The sequence below is a fragment of the Cetorhinus maximus genome, chromosome 1, assembly GCF_964194155.1.
Source record: "Cetorhinus maximus chromosome 1, sCetMax3.hap1.1, whole genome shotgun sequence".
In the NCBI taxonomy this organism is placed as follows: Eukaryota; Metazoa; Chordata; class Chondrichthyes; order Lamniformes; family Cetorhinidae; genus Cetorhinus; species Cetorhinus maximus.
Window position 1 is genome coordinate 102,000,249 of NC_135879.1, and position 21,424 is coordinate 102,021,672.

Here is a 21,424-nt window from a genome sequence, read left to right on the forward strand (position 1 = left end):
AACAGCTGAAAATTGAATTATTTGAATATCTATGAATAAATAGCTTTTTTTTACAGAGGTTATCATTACTACCCCTTGATAATTCATATGTTAAACATAAATATTTTATTCAAAATCTTTGATGATGACCTTCAAAGAGAACTGCCAATTTGACTACTCCATGGAGTGGAAATCGTGCAGCAAGAAGGTTAATGACTCCACTAGGGGACTGGTGAAAGGTCCTTGATCTGGAATGTTGTTATAGAATTGATCTTCAGACAACTTTTCTTAGTGGAAACATTTGGCCTTATTTACGAGACAGCAGTAGCAACATGTTCAGCAAACTCCATAACTAAGAAGTAGTCCCTTATGTTCCCTGCGCTGCTAACACATTGGTTTACATAGATCATGTGATCTTACATCACAGGATTACTGTTAAAGTTATAGCCTAACGTTTTCCAAAACTATAATTACTATATTCCTCCCCCTTTAACTTTTCTGTACATTTTGTATTTACAAGGATATTTATCTCATGACATTACAATATTTTCAAAGGTCATGAAATCACAAGTTCAGTCATTCAGGTGGTTTCCTGATCCGTGTGGAATGTCGCAGCTCCACGACTTCCGATTCTTTTGCAGGAAACACATTCTCTGGAATCGCATTAACATCAGGTACCTCATTAGGCACTTGCAGTTCAGTGCCTTCCACTCCGACAGAGACGTCAGGCATGTCTGTCCTTGGTTGAGCAACTTCAACAGGAACCACAAGTTCAGTAATGGTTACAGGTAAAACAATATCTTGTTGTGGTATATCTCTTCTTCTTAAATGATCCACATGCTTACGGATGATCTGGCCCTCCACTTCCACGTGGTATGAAATGGTCTGGCCACAGAACTTACTTTACCAGGTAACCACTTCGGTCCTCTACTGAAATTCTTTACAAATGCTGCTTCTCCAACAGTAAATTGTCATTCACGACTATGCAAATCATGAGTTGCTTTTTGGTTCCCTTGACTTTTCTCCACCTTCCCCTCCAAATTTGGAAGTATTAAGCTCAGTCTTGTCCGAAGATGGCATCTCATCAATAATTCTGCATCTTCTTTCCAAGTGTCTTCTTCTTTTTGCAACAGAGTTTAGTCTCAGCCTTCTATTTGACTTCACTATCAGCCAGATTCTCTCAGATGCAATTTCAACTTGTTTTAGTTTAGTAGCGGAATTACCCAAGACTTCATTATCTACTCGCATCTTGGAAAGTTCTACGACTTTTGCTTCCAAGGCTTCTTTAGCTTCATTTAGCTGATTCTTCAGCTCTCCTGTCTCCTTATATCTGTTGGCTTCCTCTTGGAAATTTGAACATTGCTGCGTCTTCTCTGCCAACTGGTTCTTCAGTTTGTTCAGAGAGGTGTCAAATTCTTCCTGTTTTTCTTTGCACTTTTCCAGAGGCACAAACTTTGACTTGTGGGATCCTTGTAGTGCGTGAAGGTCTTTCAACAGGTTTTCCTTTTCTTTGCAAAACTCACTCACTTCATCTTGAACTCTGTCATTCATCAGGATCTCCTTGAGTTTCTTCTGCTGTTCTTCCATATCATTGTTTAAGATAGTCTGGAGTATTTCTGAAGTACCTTGCCTTGTTCCTCTTTCAAGACAGGAGCTCTTCCAGCTTCCTTTTGGAATTTCACTGGCCAATCAAGGTTGATTTCCCTTAACCAATTTTGCCCTAGAAGGCTCAGTCCTCTGCCTTTTAATACCAGCACTGGTAGCTGCGCTAATTGGTTTCTATAATGAACAGTTGGTCTGGTGATACCTTTTACTCGGACTTCTACGCCTCTGTACATTTTCAATTTTGCAGATGTTTGTTCCAAATTTAATTCTTGATCAAATTTATTTATATATCTGTAAGCGAGTTCTCCTATTACAGTGGTTGAAGCGCCTGTGTCTACTTCCATTTTTTTTAATGGTTTACCATTCACTGGCACTGTAACAAATATTGGCCCTGTCTTCCCAACTTTCATGTTGAATAATGAATAAACATCTGAATTTGTTGTTTCAGGCTCTTCTACACTATAGAATTATAGGGCAGAATTTTATGAGCCAGCGAGTGGGAGCAGGAGCGGGGGTGGGGCCCGCTCGCCGATGCGTAAAATGACAGTGGTGATGTCGGAGGGAACTCCCGACGTCACCGTGCCCGATTTAAATTTTCAGGAAGGCAGAAGCACAGCAAAATCAGCTGCACGCCCGCCAACCTGTCAATGGCCATTGACGGGGTCAATTACATAATTAAAGGACCCGCCCATCCAACCTTAAGGTTGGCGGACAGGCCAGGAGCCCCAGCGGGGAATAGAGAAAACATGAAACCTCATCCATGGGCGGGATGAGGTTTCATGCAGGCTTTAAAAATTTTAATAAGGATTTTGTAAAAATTATGGACATGTCCCAACATGAGGTGACATGTAAGGGAAATTTTATTTTTCTATTTTTATCATTTTTTACATGTACAGCCAATCTCCCTGAGGCAGCACTTAGCCTCAGGGAGATGAGTGTGTTCTTTCGTGCGCATGCGCACTCACAATTTTGGGATTCCCCCCCTGTTTGCACAGGGAACGCATAGCGCTTTTGTGCGGATGTCACGCTGGGTGGGCCTTAATTGGCCCGCTCACGTAAAATGGCGCCGCGCCTCCGATCGGGGGCGCTGATCGGAAGCACACCTGTACGCGTCCACCCATCAATTTCCCCCCTAATGGGGGGAAAATTCAGCCCATAGGGTCATAGATGTCTACAGCACAGAAAAAGGCCCTTCGGCCCATTGAGTCTGCGCTGGCAAGTGCACATCCAAATACTTCTTAAATGTTATGAGGGTTTCTGCTTCTACCACCCTTTCAGGCAGTGAGTTCCAGATTCCCACCACCCTCTTCCTCACATCCCCTCTAAACCTCCTGCCCCTTACCTTAAATCTATGTCCCCTGGTTATTGATCCCTCCACCATGGGGAAAAGTTCCTTCCTGTCTATCCTATCTATGCCCCTCATAATTTTATAAACCTCAATCATGTCCCCCCTCAATCTCCTCTGCTCCAGGGGAAATAACCCCAGTCTATCCAATCTCTCCTCATAACTAAATCTCTCCAGCCCAGGCAACACCCTGGTAAATCTCCTCTGCACTCTCTCTAGTACAATCACATCCTTGGACTTCATTTGTTGTTTGGAAGCCTGTTTAAATCTTGCTTTGCACTGCCTCATTATGTGTCCATCCTGTGACGAATATAACACTCTACTTTTAAAAATTGCCATTTGCTAGAAGACAGGCTGTTTCCACGTTGCTGAAAGTTATTTTTTGATTTAGTTGCTAAGCTGCTTCCTCTCATTTGTCGGTTAGCAGGGGCTGTTTCCTGCTTCGCGGCGGAGTCCTGGCTTTTTGCACCACTTTTGCCTGACTGTTCTCGCCCAGTGTGGAGTATGGTGCCATTTTACACTCCTTAAATTGCTTGTGAATCCCTTACAGTGCTTTCCATCGCCAGCACTATTTCTAACGCTTCCTTAAAATCGAGATTCACTTCAGCCAGCAATCTTCGCTGAATAGTGTCTTCCTGCACGCCACATGGGAAGAGTGTCCTGCAGTCAGCATCACGGTGAAGCACTCTGGGAAGAGTGGCCTGCAGTCAGCATCACGGTAAAGCAGCCTGGGAAGAGTGGCCTGCAGTCAGCATCACGGTGAAGCAGTCTGGGAAGAGTGTCCTGTAGTCAGCATCACGGTGAAGCAGTCTGGGAAGAGTGTCCTGCAGTCAGCATCGTGGTGATACAGTCTGGGAAGAGTGTCCTGCAGTCAGCATCACAGTGAAGCAGTCTGGGAAGAGTGTCCTGCAGTCAGCATCGCAGTGATGCAGTCTGGGAAGAGTGTCCTGCAGTCAGCATCACGGTGATGCAGTCTGGGAAGAGTGTCCTCTATGATAGCTGTTCCTTCACTGTCGCTGGGTCAAAATCCTGGAACTCCCTTCCTAACAGCACTGTGGGTGTACCTAAACCACATGGGCTGCAATGGTTCAAGAAGGCAGCTCACCACCACCTTCTCAAGGGCAACTAGGGATGGGCAATAAATGCTGGCCCAGCCAGCGAAGCCCACATCCCATGAATGAATAAAAAAAAATATATTGAGACCAATCATCTGTGGGTGGCTAAAGGGATCAATTCTACCAAACTGTGATATTTCGGATGAGTATACCTTTTGTTTTTTTTAACTCACAATCGCTAGGCGAGGTACAACACCGAACCTGATTTGTTATAGAGTCGATCTTCATACAACATTTCTTAGTGGAAACATTTGACTTTATATACAAGACAGCAGTGCAACTACACGTGCTCAGCAAACTCCATAACTAAGAAGTACTCTTCTCTGTGTAGAGGTTCCCTGCGCTGCAAACACGTTGGTTTACATAGATCATATGATCTTACATTACAGGATTATTCTTAAAGCTGCAGCCCAACATTTCCCAAAACTATAGTTACTACAAATGTTGACCTTGCTGTTAACCCACCCCTATATCACTGCCCATAAAGTTTTATTTCAATGAGTCTGTGTCATTAAGAACAACCGGGCCTCCCATGTCCCCAGACTCACCAGATCCCACCCACTACTGGGCTTAAGCCCATCATTTCTGCACCTGTGTAAAAATCGAGGCTGTTAAACTCTGTTTTGCTCTTCTCAGATGCTTGCTCATCTGTTAAGATCTTACAGCATTCTCAGTCATTTCACTATAGTTCTTCCCTCTGCTTTTAAAAAATATATATACATTCTCCCTTCTCCACTCTTCTGTAAACATGCTTGTCAGGCAGTTATTTTTCAGTTCTGAACACTGTCTTTTTACACGTCACAGGTGCTGACTGATCCGTGGCATGTTTGTGGTTTTTCTGTGTCTTGGTTTCATATTTTCAGTATTTGCAGTAGATTGCTTTTTATAGATGGGGAAATCTGCACTGACCTGTCAATCACCTCTCAAGCAGATACTGCTTACCATTAAGACTACAGCTATAACGTCAGCGTGAAATGCCTTCACTTCATACTGATGTTACCATTATAAGGAACGATGTTCAGAATTGCAGCATCTGTCTGGCAAGAATTTGCAGGGCAGTCACGGAATGCCCCAGGCTTGTGCCCACAAAAGCGGTCCTGTGCCAAGGCATGGCATGGCAGGTTTGTGGAGGTGGGATATGCATGGGCTGAGTACTTACCTATTTTCCTCCCTGTCTAGAATTTGGGCTGCTTTATACATTGGGTGGAAATCCATTACCTCTGTGGTGTTCTTCAATGGTATCATTAAAAAACACCACGTGGGTACGCAGTTAGTGTTGTTTGCCCCTGGGGAATTGATGTAAATTTGCGTAGCACCACTAGAAGACTTTTCCCATGGTATTTTTAACAAAACAATACTGTCAAGAATAAAGTTCAAGTTCTTCTAAATAGCACAGCAAAAACTATAATCCACATATTTTCTATCTTTTTGAAATGTGACATTTTACAGTTTAATGGTGACAAATTAATCAAATACCTGAAGATTGGAAAGGGTCTTTTACAGTCGTGAATGGTTTGACAGTTCTGTCAACAGCTGGGCCTGAGGAAAAACAAAAACATCTGGATAAATGGAGTGGTTCTGTCACATTCTTCTGTATTTGCTCTTCATTACTCATAGAACGGCCATGAAACATTAAGATTTCTTTGAGCATGCTGGTCATGAGCCTATTCTTTTGGGATTGATTTACATAAGTAATGTGTTCTGTTTGTGGTCAAAACTTGACAAAATAAACCAAATTGCATACAGTTGTATCACTACCATTAAGATGGCAGAATCTAAATAAAGAGAGCTAATGCTCAATTAATGACCTTTCCAAAAAAGATTATTTTATTACTGATGTTGGTAAAATACCAAACTAATTATTTTAGTCACTCCATTTTATAAAGTGACATTCATGTATAGTAGACCACACAGTGTATATTGTTTATCATGAAGAGATAAGATTTTCAATTTGCAACAAATATATTTCACAACCATATCTTACAGAGGACGGGAAGGTCTGGTGGGGGTTGTTTATGCGGCTGCATATTTTTCATAGGTGGTCTACACGTTGTCACATCAAATTGTTACAATGCCAGAAACCGTTGTCAGTCAATAGAAAGCCATTCTGAAGAAAACTGTCAGATCAGTGAACACAGACAGAAGGTACTTATATGGGAGTGAGAAACAAGCTACAAAAATGGAAGTTGATGATCCAGGGTCAAGGGCAAGTACAGATCACCGTGTTTGATTTCCTGTTTACTGACGGTGGGAGGCAAAATGGTTTGTTAGTTTGTAAAAGGGCACCTGTGGTGGCAGTACCTTGAGCTGCATGACTGTCAGAACTTTTCTTCCCTCTTTGCATCTAAAAAAAAACATAAGCTAGAATAATGAGAGCAAATCAAAACATCAGGGAGAGCAAAGTAAATCTGACTGTAAAAGGTGTTTGCATGATTTAATTTGCATTCTGGCAAGTTAACATATAATTGTTTCAAAATACGTAATTAAATTAAATTACAGTTCATCCCCATTATATCAAACTCTATCATTGTACTGTTGACCTGCTGAATGTTCCCAACATTTTCTGTTTTGCACCTCATCTTTCGATTGGACACTTTACAGCCTTTCAGACTCAACATCGAGTTCAACAATTTCAGACTGTAACCTCTGCTTCCATTTTTTTTTTCTTTTTCTTTGCTAGTTTTGGTTTTACTCTCTTGTTTTTTTTATTTTTTTTGCTTTCGGATGGCAGCTGGCCATCATTCTGCTCAAAACCATCCTGCTTAGTTGGCACATCATCCACCACCTTCAACATTCATTCCCTCCACCACCAACGCACAGTAGCAGCAGTGTGTGCTGCCTACAAGGTGCACTGCAGCAACTCACCAAGGCTCCTTTGACAGCACCTTCCAAAGCTATGACCGCTACCATCTAGAAGGACAAGGGCAGCAGATGCATGGGAACACCACCACCTGCACTGTCCCCTGCAAGCCATACATCATCCTGACTTGGAACTGTATCACTGTCCCTTCACTGGCACTGGGTCAAATTCCTGGAACTCGCTTTCTAATAGCACTGTGTGTGTACCTACACCACATGGACCGCAACAGTTTAAGAAGGCGGCTTACCACCACCTTCTCAAGGGCAATTAGGGATGGGTAATAAATGCTGGCCTGGCCAGCGATGCTCACATCCCATGAAAGAGTAAAAAAATATTCACACCTCCTCTAGACACATCTTTTGTTTCGTGTCCCATTATGGCTCCCTTTGGCCCTGCACAACCAACCTTTTTGTCATCTAATCTCTCTGTCCTTGCACACGATCACAGACTGTCCATTTTGTTCTACTTCCCATCCACCCACTTTCACTTACTTAAACCTATTACATCTCTAACTTATCCCAACTCTGATGAAAGGTGATTAAAATTAAATGTTGGGCTGAACTTTCTGACAGGGCATCGGGACCCTGACCTCAGGACCACATGGGGTTCCTGAGCTCACACATGTCTTCAGGATGGCTCCCCATCCCAGCACCCCTCTCCCTCCCCCCCACCCCAAAACAACCTTCCAGGAGGCGGCCACCTAATCTGCTGCTTCCACGTCTGTTGCCCTATTGAGTATGGCTGGCAGGATCCCGAGCTAGGCGGCCAATTAGAGGGCTTGCAGCACTGGTTGGCCAAGGTGCACTCGGACACCTTTTGTAAGTTTGAGAATGAAGAGACCCATGGTTAGTAGGGCCTTTGGTGTGGAGGGGAGCCCTCACGGTTGTAGCCTTTTATCTTCATGTTCCATCAGGCATGGAACCTCCAGCTTTGATGATTTCCTGGCCTGATGTTCGGCTGCCAATCTCTGCATTCAGTGGAGGCTTGCTTCAATGGGGAGAAATTGCCATTGCCTTCAAAAGATGGTCTTTAAGTGAGACCTTAATTGTCCTAATTGGCTGCCTACCTCTGTGGAGGCAGATTGGCAACTCTATTCCCAACCTGTCCCTGGAAAATTTGTCCGGAGACAGGAAGGCTTGGGATACAAGCCCCCACCCTCCCCCACCCCCACCTCAAACCCATTTTTCTCTACGGGGACAGGAAATTTCAGCCTGTTAACTCTTTCTCTCTTCACACATACTGCCTAAGCGGCTGAATATTTCCAGTATTTTCTGTTTTTATTTCTATAATCTCCTCTTACAACAATCTTTCCCTGATGAACAATAAAGCTCCACTAAAGACACTAGTTCAGATCAGCATAAGTTGCTAAATTAAAAAGATTAATCAGCTGTTTTCTTTGAATTTGTTATAAGAATTATCTTTGGATTTTAAGCATTACTGGCTAAGTATATATTTATGACTTGTATTATTTTGCAGTGTTCAGTATGAATGACATATTCAAGAGCGAAATCTTGCAGATGCTGTCACTCTGAAATAAAAAGAGAAAATGCTAGAAATTCTCAGCAGGTCAGGCAGCATCGATGGAAGTAGAAACAGAGTTAACAATGACAGGTCATTGACATGAAACATTGACTCCGTTTCTCTCTCCACAGGTGCTGCTGGACCTGCTGAGTATTCCCAGCATTTTCTCTTTTTATTTCTGAATTATACATGATTTGGTACAATTGCAGAAGAATTAACACTACAGTCAAGCCAAAATTACAATAGATGCTTACATTGCTGCTCTTGCACTGTGTGCTGGGCTGTATGTTCATCATTGACTGCTGTCTGAGGGCAGTTTGGGATCTCTGACATGGGGGTGGTATCGTCAGTAAAGACCGCTTATCTGTAAGTAAAAAAAAGAATGTGAAAACCTTTTGACTAATGTTTCTGTTAAGAAAAAACTGTGAAACTATTTGTGAAGAGAGGGAGTGGTGGTTGGCTAAGTGTTGTCCCACAAGGCTGTGTTACTTCAATTTTCATTTCCATGGATGTATTATGCCATGTTTGTATTATCAAATAAAGGATGATTTAAAAAAAATAATATAATGAATCTTAGAATTAAATGTATCACAGTCACTTCAAATCTGAAAAATTATTTTTGGGATATGAATGACATTGTTACTGGATGAGCGGGGGTGGGGGTGGTGGTTATGGTGCAGGCTTGGGGGGCAAGGAAGAAATAAGCCAGATTGTACAATTTTTGGCTCTGATATTAACTTGGAAGCACATTGGGAGTGGAGGGGGTGGGGAAGGGAGCATGGGATTTGATAATATGTAGGAAAAACAGAAGTAAGGTCAGCTTGCCCAACAAGCATGCATTTTAAAACAGCCACCTTGTTACCATTTTACTTCCATGTATGGTGACTACTGTGCAGCAGGACGTATGATGAGGATCCACACGATGCAGTCTTTCACCTTGAGTATTTAAAGGGCCTATCCAAAGATGGAATTTGGAGGTGTTTCGTGTTGCAAGAAAGAGAAGCTAAGGTGTGACAGGACTCTTAGAAACTGCACCCCACTTCAATAATGCTGCCATGGATGTACTCCTAATGGCTGGGAGGAGCCAGGGAGAGATACTCCTCCCCACAAAACCAGCTGAAATGGCACACCGCACAAGTGTCGTGTGGACAAGATAAGTACCATAAAATGTTCTCATTATTCTCTTTCTTTGCAATCCCTCACATCCCCATCTATCCATCCACCACTGACACTCACTCTTATCCTTATGCAATTTGATGCATCTCCCTGGTAGTCACCCTCACCAAATGCACTGCATCCATCGGGTGAACACATGTCACTACAGACACTCATAGGTCCGTTCCTAGCTTCCTGATGCGGGAGAAGCAGATGCAAAACACAAGGGAGAGGGAGAGAACTGGAGCTGGTCCTTTGCAGATTTCCCAGTAATAACTAGTTCATACAGCGGCTCAGCAGCGTTCACAGATGGCGAATCCTCAGAGGAATTGATTCATCCTGAGCGTGCACTGTCAGAGGACTCATGCAGACCGTGCACCAGCACAGATAATTGCATTTCAGTGGGATCGATAACACAGAGAGTTGAGTTTTTACCTGGTGACTCACATTTTACAAGTGAACAAAGGCACATGGTGGTAGCAGGGACAGCAGTGGAGAGTCCACATCGGAGAGTGCGCCTCTGCTCAGATGGACACAGATGCTGTATCCTGGGGGTCATCAACAAAGAAGTGTATCATTGAGCCGCAGCACAGAACGGGTGATGGTGTTATGCCTTGGCCTTATAGTGTTGCACTGATCTGCACCAAAGTGCTCGCCAGCAGAGTGAAGTGCGCTGGCCCATGAGAGGGATAATAGCCTAAAGGGTACATGGAAGTGGGGACTCCCCTCAAAGTGCTTCCACTTCTCACCCACTGCTTCCCCAATCAGTTGGTGCCGTCATGCTGCCTTGCCTACCGATAGTGAAAGTGGAGCAGGTGGAGCAGTCTTTGGCAACACCCAGAAATCATTGGCCAAGAACATCTGAGCAGTCAGGGCAGGGATCTGAGCAGCCTGCCTCGAACTCTGCTGAAGCCACAGGTGTTGCACCATTTGGGAGCAATAGGAAAAGGAAGAATAAAGCTCTTTAGCTCACCAAGGGCACACACAGGTCACATGAGAAAATGTTATGTTGTGAACTTTCCATTCTTTAACAGAATTACATGAATTCTATTAGTCTTCACCACTTTCCCATCTTACACATTCTTGGTTGCTGGGTAGCAAGTATTCTCTTAACTTGCTTGATGATGAATGGGAAGACGTGAATTGCTGGTGACCTCTGGGGGGATGTGCAATTTGTGGTTGGTTGTTTACAGGCTGTGTCAGTGGCAATGGAGGTTACAGAAAGTGATCATTGCATGTGGTTCTGACATGGGTCTCGTGCAGCAAGTGAGCAGCAGCTGCTGCATTTCTCTCTTCACCTTGTTCCTCATCCTTCTCAGGGTTATCTGCAGACGATCAGTATTCTTTGCCCTGTTCCTCCTGCAGGTCCAATCCTCACTGATGCACAATGTTGTGCAGAGTGCAGCAAACCACTACCATTCTGGAGGCCCTGGTTGCTGCATACTGAAGGAGGCCTCCAGATCTGTCCAGGCACCGCGAGTGTGTTGTCAGCATGCTGGCGGCTTGTCCGATCACACATTTGATGACCATACAGAATTCATTGTAGTGCTGTTGGACTTCATTGGTCAGGTTTCTTGGCCTCAGCCAAGTTTTGAGTTGATATCTTGTGTCTCCCAGCAGCCATCCCTTAATTTTGCTTGCTGGTCCAAGATGGCCAGGGAGCTTCGAATACTGTAGGACGAAAGCATCATGGCAGCTCCCTGGGAATCTAGTTCACACCTGCAAAAACCTATATTTGTGGCTGCACATGCTGCACAATGATGGAGTGGAAGCCCATGTGCTTAACAACCGTTCCAGAGAGATCGATTGCCATGAGTGTGCTGTCAATAGTGCCCTGCACCTATGGGAAGCCAGCCAGTGATCCAAATCCGAGCACCTGCACATCCTGACTGGCATCAACACATGAAAAAAATCACATAATTGCTGGACCTGCCAAGAAACCAATCAGTCACCTGATTTATGCATTTGTGTTGCTGAGTGGGAGATCCTGACTATTTCTCTGTCAGAACCATGGAATGACCCAAAGGCAAAAGGGTTGAGAATGGTGGCGGCTGTGACAAACGTTGGTAAAGCATTGTCACTCGGTCCAACATAAAGCAGATCTTCTTCTAGGAGAGTGCAGATATATGTCAGCACCTGACTCAACTTGAACCGCTGAAAGCACTGCTATTCCGACATATTAAGGAAGCTTAGCCTCTGCCTGTATACACAATGTGTCAAGGGTAGTCCCTCCTCTGAGCTGCAGCCCTCTGCTATTCCCTTTTCGACTGTCCAGTTACAGGTGTCTCAGGTGCGGAGGCTGCTGCCTCTACCGGTATTGGTGATATTGTTCCTAGTCCAAGGTTCAATCAAAGGCAACCAAGGTGCCACCCACCCTGCTGATGTCATTCAAAAAACCCTCATAAGTGTAGAAAATAAACTCTGAACAAAAGTACTGTGAACAAACCCTTTTCCTCCAGTAGGTAAGAAAGCAGCTGTGCATACTCGCTATTTATTGCAGTGTTTTAATCAGCCCCCACAATTGCTGTTGTGTTCTGGCCCTGCTTTTAATTGATAGTTTCAGACGGTTCAGGAAACTTGTGAATATGCCGTTCAATTTAAAACTGTGCTGAAATATCACTCAAATTATGTTGATAGGCAACCTGCCTCTTCCAAGGACATCTTTTTGAACTAGCCAAACCAGTTGGTGGGCTGGTGCTCCAGTTTCACTGCGTTTTTGTCGATTTAACTCCACCACTTGCACCCAAACCTATGAGCTCCTCCAGGTTAAAATTGCCCCCTCTCTCCCTTGTCTTTTTCTCTCTCTCTCTCTTCTCACACACATACACACAGAGCAATCACATAGAGCAATGTCCATATTTAGTCACTAGAGGGCAACAGTGTCTAATTTTCAGTTAATGAATGAACATTATAAAATACTTCTGAAGAGCTGCTGAATAATGACAGAATGCATCCAGCATGGAAATAATGTACACTGGTATATTTTCACCTAATGTTCCATCTGTTTTGTTCAAGTTTTGTTACTTTGTTTCTTGAAGGCATTGATTCATATTTTCAGAGAAACAAGCTGCTTTTCCCTACTTCACCCGGAAATCCATTGTTTATAAGTGATAAAAAATTTTATTTCCTTGGAATGATCTGAGTCATGGATTTTCAGGAGGCTATACTCCACTGACATATACATCACAGCCAATTATTTTGACATTCAAAAATGATGGACAGGGAAAGGGCCCATCTGTCCATCTATGCTGTCTGTCGTGGTGCTGTGTGACTTTATTACCAAATCACACCTTGGCCTGTCTGTCTGCACCTCTGGTACTTTCTCCTCCTTTCAGCATACCATTCTGTTCCACCCTCTTTCCACTCATTAAAATCTTGGTTCTCTACCACCCAACTGTTGTAATATGCCTTTAAGGGACAGCAGCATGGCATCACTAGAAGGGAAGAGTGTCACATGATCTAGTCTCAGTTTCACTTTGGCCTGTGAGCAGAACACAGCATACACAGCTCTGTTCCTGATGTCTTCAAGCTTTCTACCTTTGTATATCTGATCTCATGAGCCTAGTCTAAATAAATGAACCCATAGCATGTTTACACAATCCCTTATGATTGATTAGTGCCTTTACATCATTATAAAAACATGACACCACCCACGTAGCATAAATGTTTTTTCACTGAGATATCTTCACTGCTTTTCTCTCTCAATCTCTGCACCAAGTGACCTCTCATACTCGGTGATTTCAACCTCCATTTCAACTCATCATGTTCTGTCTCCTCTGAGCTCATTGCTCTCTTATCCTCCCTAAATCTCTCCCTCTATATAAATTCCCCAACCTACATTCATGGCCATCCCCTTGACCTTGCCATCTTACATCGTCTTGCTGGTCTCATCATTCTCTGATCACTCCATCCTATTGCTCTCCACCCATCTCTCCCATTCCCTTCCCCATCCCAATGCTTCTTCCTTCTGTATTTCCCACTGGGGAAAAAAAATCCCAATTCACTTACAACTAGATTTTCAAAATCCCAATGTTCTAACCTTCCTCCATTCACCATGGCATTTCTGCAGCGACTGATTTGCTCAATCACAGCCTCACCTCCACCTTTGATGCTCTCGTCTCCAATAAAAGCATTACTCTCTCTCTTACCCTGGCTGATTCCCTGGTTCAGCCTTCATTTCCGCTCCCTAAAGCCTAAGGGATGCAGACTTGAAAAAGTATAGTGGACACGTGGTTTAGTCATCCACCACCAGATCTGGCTGGACCACCTAAAGCACTATCAGATCCTGCTCTTGCCTATTCAAACTGCTCACTATTCCAGGGTCATCCTAGAATGCAAATATAACCCCTAGCTTCTTTTCTCTACTGTAACTTTTTAAACACCTTTTCCCTCTCTCCTCCATCCTCACCTCCAACAGTAAGTGTGAGGAATTCATGGGCATTTTTTGTCACCATGACCGAGGCAATCTGATCAACTTCCTCTGTCACTTCCTTCCCTTCTCCTAGTCCACCGGGCTGAACTTCCTCAAAACTTTCCCCTGCCCTAGCCCTGAACTCACGTTGTTCTCTAGTTTCTCTCCCACCTCCTCTTATGCCTTGTCTGAATGCATCCTGCCCATAATATCTTCATCCTGCTCCCTCGACCCTATAATCAATAAACTGCTGACCACCCAACTTCTCTTCCTGGCTCCCATGATAGCTGGTATTGTTGACAGACCTCTTTCTACTTGTACTGCCCTTTCAAGTCTGTTATCATCAACCCCTCTTCAAAGAAGCCAAATCTTCCCCCTATCACCAACCTCCCATTCTTCTCCAAGGTTCTTAAACTTGTTGTTGCCTCCAAGTCTGTGGCCATCTGTCCTCCACCATCACATCTGGTGTCCCCCAGGATCTATCCTTGGCCGTCTCCTATTTCTCATCCAAATACTTCCCTCAGTAACATCATCCGAAAACACCATGTCAGTTTTGACATGTATGCTGAGCTCTGTCTCACCATTGTCTCTTTCAACTTCTCTACCGTTGCTAAATTACCAGATTGCTTAACTGATGTCCAGTCTTGAATGAGCAGGAATTTCCTCCAGTTAAACATTCGGCAGAATTGCACTAAGCATGGTAGTGGGTGTGAGAAATGACATTTTACCCTCCGGCTGCAAAGGCGGGTTTGTGCACTGTATCGTCTGCTTTCCAATTCATTAATTATGCAGCCACAGGAAACAGGCTATATCGCTGGTGGGCAGCCTCTGAATAGCACGCCATGGCGTTACCTCACTGTTTCCTCACTGTGGGTGCCATATCTAAACTGCAACCGTGCACATTGTCCTCAATGTTTGCAGCCCAGGACTGCTCCAGTGAAGACATGGCCCCCAATGCCAGGAAGAATTTAGTCGCCCATCACTGGGATGCCTTTTGGAGGCCCGACGTGATGTCCTCCACCCCTGCTCTGGCCACAGGAGGTCGAGCAATCACACCACTCCGGCTTGGGAGATGGTGGCAGTGGTGGTCAGTGCCAATGCTGCACAGAAGAGGTTGGCCACCCAGTGCAGAAAGAAGATGAATGATCTCATCCAAACCACCAGGGTAAGGCAACCATCTCATCACTCTAAACTCACACACTCACAAGGCCATCACACATTCACTGACATCTCACTCACTGACAACTTAAGGGACATCACCACTGACTCCCTCACACACACCCTCACATCTCCATCTGGCCTCATCTCCTCTGGAGACTGCCTCCTCAGCCCTCACCATCTTGAGGCCACTTGCACAGATCAATATGTGCCCCCCCTAACTCACCCTGGGATACCCTCCTTCTCCAGTACAGCTCTCGCTCTGCAGTCTCTTCCCTTGCCTGAGGCCACTTCTCCCCCTTCCCCAAGCAAGCCCTAGCCCTGCAGCCATTGAAAAGCCACCTCCGCCTTACAGCTGGTCTGGTAGGTAGAGACCTGCCCGTGAGCCCCTCTAAAAGTGATGTGGTGCTGCCTGTGAGGCCTGGCACTGACGACTGTGAGTTCTGCCTGAAGCAAGGTTGGCAAACAAACCTCAAAGTCCTGAGTGAAGTGCAGCCTGCCAGGTACACATCACTTATGTACAGTTATGATACACGTCAGTATGATGTGCCCAGATGATCCAGCGTGGGAGGATGATTCCGACGATCAGGGCTTATAATGAGATGTTGAAGTATTGAAATTAGGTTCCTGATGTGTGGCAGTGGGAAATGCAGCCCGTCATTGACAGGCGGAGCGGACAATCGCAAACTGGCTTCACAACGGCGTGAAACAGATTTTTGCGATCTCCCGATATTTTCCGCTCCTGCCGCTATAATGCTTACCGCAAACAGGAGCGGATAATTTCGCTCATTGTCTTTGCTTACCAACTGCATTCCTCTCCCTGGCAACTGTCTGGGGCTGCACCAGACTGTTCACAACCTTGGGGCCGTGTTTGATCCTGAGATGAGCTTCTGATCACATATCACTAGCATCACTCAGACTGCTTATTTCTAACTTCATTAACATTGCCTGATTCATCCCCTGCCTCAGCTCCTCTGCTGCTGAAGCCCCCATCAATGTCTTTTTTACCTCTAGATTTGACTATTCCTATGTGTCCCTGGTTAGCTTCCCCATTCTCTGTAAGCTTGAGGTTATCCAAAACTAGGCTAGCTGTGTCCTTACTTGCATCAGGTTCTGTTAATCTGTACTTTTGGCTCCTAGTTATGAAACACCTCAATTTTAAACTTCTCACCCTTGTTTTCAAATCCCACAATGGCCTTGACCTCCCTATCTCTGTAATCATCTCCAGTCCCACAACTGTCTGAGATATCTGCACTCCTCTATTTCTGCGATTTGAATTGCTCCACCCTTGGTGGCCATGCCTCCAGCTGCCTGAGCTTCAAGGTCTGCAATTCCCTCCCTAAACCGCTCTGCCTCTCGACCTCGCTTTCTTTCTTTAAGATGCTCCTCAAAACCTACCTTTTTGACCAGACTTTTGGCCATCTGACCTAATATCTCCTTACATGGTTGGTGTTAAATATTGTTTTATAATGTTCCTGTGAAGTGCCTTAGAAATTTTTATTCTGTTAAAGACACGATATAAACACATATTGTTGTTGTCCCATATAGTTACGATGCAACTATGCATCAATATTAGACACTCCCTACCCATTTGGAACAGTGTGGAGAGAGATGAAAAATTGAATTAAAAACCCAGGCCATTTAGAGAAATATCTTTAATATTGCTCTCCAATCCCCAGAAATAGTCTAGGAGAGCACATTGATTTTATTATATCACTTGCCTCTAAATACGTGTGCTTTTAGGCAGTGGTCATTAGATGCAATCAGAAGCAAGGAGTCTAGTCTTCAGATAGTGGGGCTTATTGTAGCCCACTTTCTTCTCCTCCCTAGCTTAGGTCACTTCCCTCAGCTCAAACTAGGGATCAAACTTTGGACATTTCTGCTCTATTTGGCTCAGTATCACACTGTACCATGTATTTATTTACTGGACCATTCGTAGGAGCATATCACAACAAATTTCTCTTGGGCAAACATTTCTCCATTGTGCATGTAAAAGGGGCATTGACTTTAATGTTGGGGTGGTAATAAATTGGTTCAACCAATGACATTTTTGTGTGTTGTCAGCACAAGAAGCTTTGTAATTAAGATATTGAAATAAGAGAAAATACTTGAATAGTTCTGTACAGTTACCTGCATAAACTGACTGCGTATTCATTGGCTTAGCAGGATAAATTTTCACATGTCGTAAATCTTCTAGACTGTAGGAAGTTACATATTCATAATCGCAGTCAGTTTGCTCATCTTGTTCACCAACATACTGTTCATATTCTGATTGACTATCAGTCATCATTCTTACGCTAACGTCTGGCTGCAATGATATAACATTAACACAAGTTAATACAAAAAAAATGAACAATCTTTTATATATTTCTTTATAATATTTTCTGGTAACCTGCTAGGTTACTAAAATTACAAGGAAGTGCAAGAAACCACAAGAACTTCTCTTATTAAACGATGCAATTTACCACCGGTACCAGGTCGGATGTGATTTTAGTATTAACTGTATTTGGTCTTTACTCTCCCTAGGTTCTTATCTGGTGCAGACACAAACTTGTGGTAGTAGAACCTGGCTGTTCATACATTGGAAACTACATTGGGCTATAATCATTCACTATTTCTCCCCACTAATATAGAACTTCATATAAAAAAATTCCATACAATACTGAGGTTCTTTTCAGGAAGCTTCGGCAATTGTTTAAAAATCATATTCCACAGTCTGGAAATGACCGCAAGAAATAATATCATGTGGACTCAATGTTCTCACTTCAAATCCTCTTTCAGATATTTGGAAGAGATTTAAACATCCGCAGGATTACATCGCTCACAGTCGTTTCCAGGCTCATATATTTCCTTATTTCTGACAACAGAGGAAACTCAAGTGAAGCAACTTTTATTTATGATGCTTTGTTACACGACTTAGATGACTGGGAGGCTGCATGAAGTATGCATTAGTTTAAAAATAAATGTAGTGCACAAGTGCAGTTTGATGAGAATTCTAGGTTATTTACCTAGGAAGAAAGTCATTTCCTATGTATCACGTCAGGTGATGTATTTTTAGCTTGTGCTTTATAAGAGTAACATGGAAACAATTACAACAGGAAGGATATTTTAATTCAGAGTAGTAGATTAATGAACATAATTCCTATAAAAATATAGGCTAGATTTTCTTCCCCTTGAACCAATCTAGCCCTTTGAAGTGTAATACTTTCTAACTTGTACCATATTTGCAAAATGGGAAATGCAAATAGAACTAGATCTGCACAATCTACAAAGAGGAATCTCCCCTCCCCTAAAATAATGGGCTTAACTGCTGCCAACTCTTCCCATTGTTCGCTCATATGAAGTGGAGTCTGAATAACTATAGAAAAGCATTGACGGAGCATCAAAAAAAATCCGATCCTTTCCTCATTAGATTTCATTAACAATTTAGGAACGATCATTTGGGTTTCTCCGTCATCTGCATCTGAAAATGAGTCCTGTCCTATATGCAGGAGTAAAAGGAAAACTACATAAGTTGGAAACCTGAAGTGGAGACAGAAAACGGCGGAAAGGAATAGCAGGTGATTTAGGAACTCAAGGGCAAAGATTGCACATGAGAGTTATACCTGAAGCATTGTTTTTTTTAAAAAAGTTGGATAGGGTTTGAAATGCATAAAACAAAACCCAACACTGGGCCTCAAGAGTCTGCAAACATTCTGGAGTACTCCTGTCCTAATTTCGCCTGGAGCTACAATTTAGGCCAGAACTTAAAAACATCAGGTCCCAGCCCTAAATCTGCACTGCCCAAATATACCGTCAGATAGGAGGGGTAGAGGAAGGGGGCAGGCATGGAGATACTCCAATTGGGGAGTTCCTGTATTCTGTGCACTCTGTAAGATCCAGTGTATGGTTAACAGAGTGTATGTCCACTCAGATCAGGTGTATATTCGTGACAACCAATAGAAAGTCCCCACCTGGGACTTCAGGTCAGAATAATGGCTAGAACTACACAAAATATGGTGCCATCTTTAAAAATAAGTTAAAAACAACCTGCAATAGAAGAACACAGAAAGAAAAAAACAGTTTGGACCAGTATTCTTATTTCCCAGTTTATACCATTTTTTCATTCTGAGAAATAAGGATTTCTTCCCTTGTTTCACCTATTCATTTCTATACTTATGAATTTGTTATGGGGGAGCAGTGGTGCAGGGTTGGGGAGGCAGCTATTTCTTTTTTCCAGGGAGGTCATATGTCAACAACGTCTGAGGCTGGTCTGTCTTTGATGGACATTCTAGCATCTTTAAAATGGCGGGCATTTTAGATATGGCTCTAGTGATGTGGGTGCCTATATACTAAAGGCTATTCTAGAACTCACAGAAGTCTGCTAGGGTGAGCGATTGAGGTTGCTTGGATTATTGGCCCACGCATTCTTGGAGCCATTATGATAAAAAAAATTTGAAACTAAACTTCTGACTTTTCTATAGAGACATATTTTGCTTAATAATTTTGTCCACTTGTTCCCTATAGAAACACTGCACTTACTGAAGCACTAACCTAGATACAGATCGGCTAGAATTAAGGACTAGCTCTAGGCCTAAGGACCTGCAAATGTGTGTATGGCTGGAGTATAACTCCTTTGTCCTTTAGGAAAGAAACCTGCCTATATCAATAGCCCCACATCAACATTGGTGATTCTTTATTTCCTTCTGAAGTGGTCTAGCGTTCCATTCAGCCTGTACAGGGAAACTAGGGGTGGGCAATAAATGACTGCCTTGCCAGTAGCACACACATTCCAAGAAAAAATAGAAGAATAAACAAGTTTACTCATGCAGAACACTAATAAACTTCCCATTAAGAATATTGTACATCTTATGCCATTGGTTACAATGTTATCTGGAGCCAATGGGAAGAATCCCAGCCTCAGTAACAGACTTGCTTCTCCAGGTTTTCCAATAAAAATAAATTCAATACTACAGCAAGGTGGACTTTCTTTAGGCATAAAAGGAGAACTTGCATTCATATAGCACCTTTCACATCGATACGGGGCCCAAAGTACAATGAATTACTTTTAAAATATAGCCACTGATGTTGTGTGATCAAGCATGGCAGCAAGATCTCAATAAACAGAAATAAAATAGATGGTCAGTTAATCTGTTTTTGGATGAGGCATTACTGTCGGCAATATACCAGAATAACTCACCACTCTTCCTTAATAACGTTATGGAGTGTTTTACATGCATCTGAATGGATAGACGAGCCTCACTTTAATATTTCACCCAAAATATTTAGCACCTCTGACAATACAGCACTCCCTCAGTGCTGCAATGAAATGTCAGCCAAGAATGTGTTCTCAAATTGCAGAATGGGTACACTAGGTGTGGCTTTTTAAAAGTCAATAAAAGTCTAATATAATTTGTAAGTCAAATTGGACAGGCCCTGAAAATGGATCACAATACAGGATTACCACACGGCAATTGCTTCCAATGTAGGCAGCATACAAACTTTTTACTGCCTGCTTATTTAAATGATGGTGACATCGGGAACACTCAATACTGGCACAACATGGCAGAGAGTGGACTGCAAGATTTCTCAACATTGATGCAGGAAGTGGAGAAGAGGATGTCCTCCAGGCAAACTATGCAGAGGCAGTGGGACCAACCAGCTATGGCAATCAATGCCAGGATTCTGGCTCCTAGTCTAGAACATTGATGCAGTGTCAGAAGAAGTTTAAAGACCCCGCATGAGTGGTCAAGGCAAGTGAATATATCTACAAATGCCATATTCTACCAGCTGTACCATCAGCCTCACAATGCACCACACCCCAATCACTCACTTGCCAATAATCTCGATCAATCAGCGTTCATCATAGCATTCATAGCTTTATGTTGTTCTCACACACTGCATGTCCTCATCCCCATGGAGGAGAAGGTGCTGGCCATCATTGGAGCAGCCATAGCTGGGGACATAGCTAGCGACAGGGGTGAAACCATCGAAGATGATTGTACGCTGATACCTAATCCTCCTTCTCACTTCCTACTGCCGTCAACCTGATTTACAAGCTGCAGATGGTTCAAGGAGATACCTCTTTCTTTTCCCTCTCCCCTCAACACAACCATACACTTGTGCCTTTCTCCTTTCAGATACTCAAGAACTGCAACCTGGTCAGTGCATTGATAGAAGAGCAAGAGGCAGAAGAACAGGAAGACATTGATGAAGAAGGAACACCATCACTCACTCCCACACTTGCAGATATTGACCCCACATGTACCTTAGAGAATAGCTTGGAGGTGGGATCT

The 21,424-nt window shown here is 43.3% G+C and overlaps 1 protein-coding gene across 1 annotated transcript in view; it reads right to left on the reverse strand.

Annotated features, from left to right (window-relative positions):
- The window catches only part of clnk (cytokine dependent hematopoietic cell linker), a 143,215-nt gene that overhangs the window by 31,742 nt on the left and 90,049 nt on the right, over positions 1-21,424 (reverse strand). The window contains exons 5-8 of the mRNA XM_078551258.1: positions 17,280-17,457; positions 8,680-8,789; positions 6,346-6,388; positions 5,521-5,583 (exon numbers count right to left, since the gene is read on the reverse strand). Coding sequence (XP_078407384.1) covers positions 5,521-5,583; positions 6,346-6,388; positions 8,680-8,789; positions 17,280-17,457 — 394 coding nt within the window. The remainder of the gene's footprint in view (positions 1-5,520; positions 5,584-6,345; positions 6,389-8,679; positions 8,790-17,279; positions 17,458-21,424) is intronic.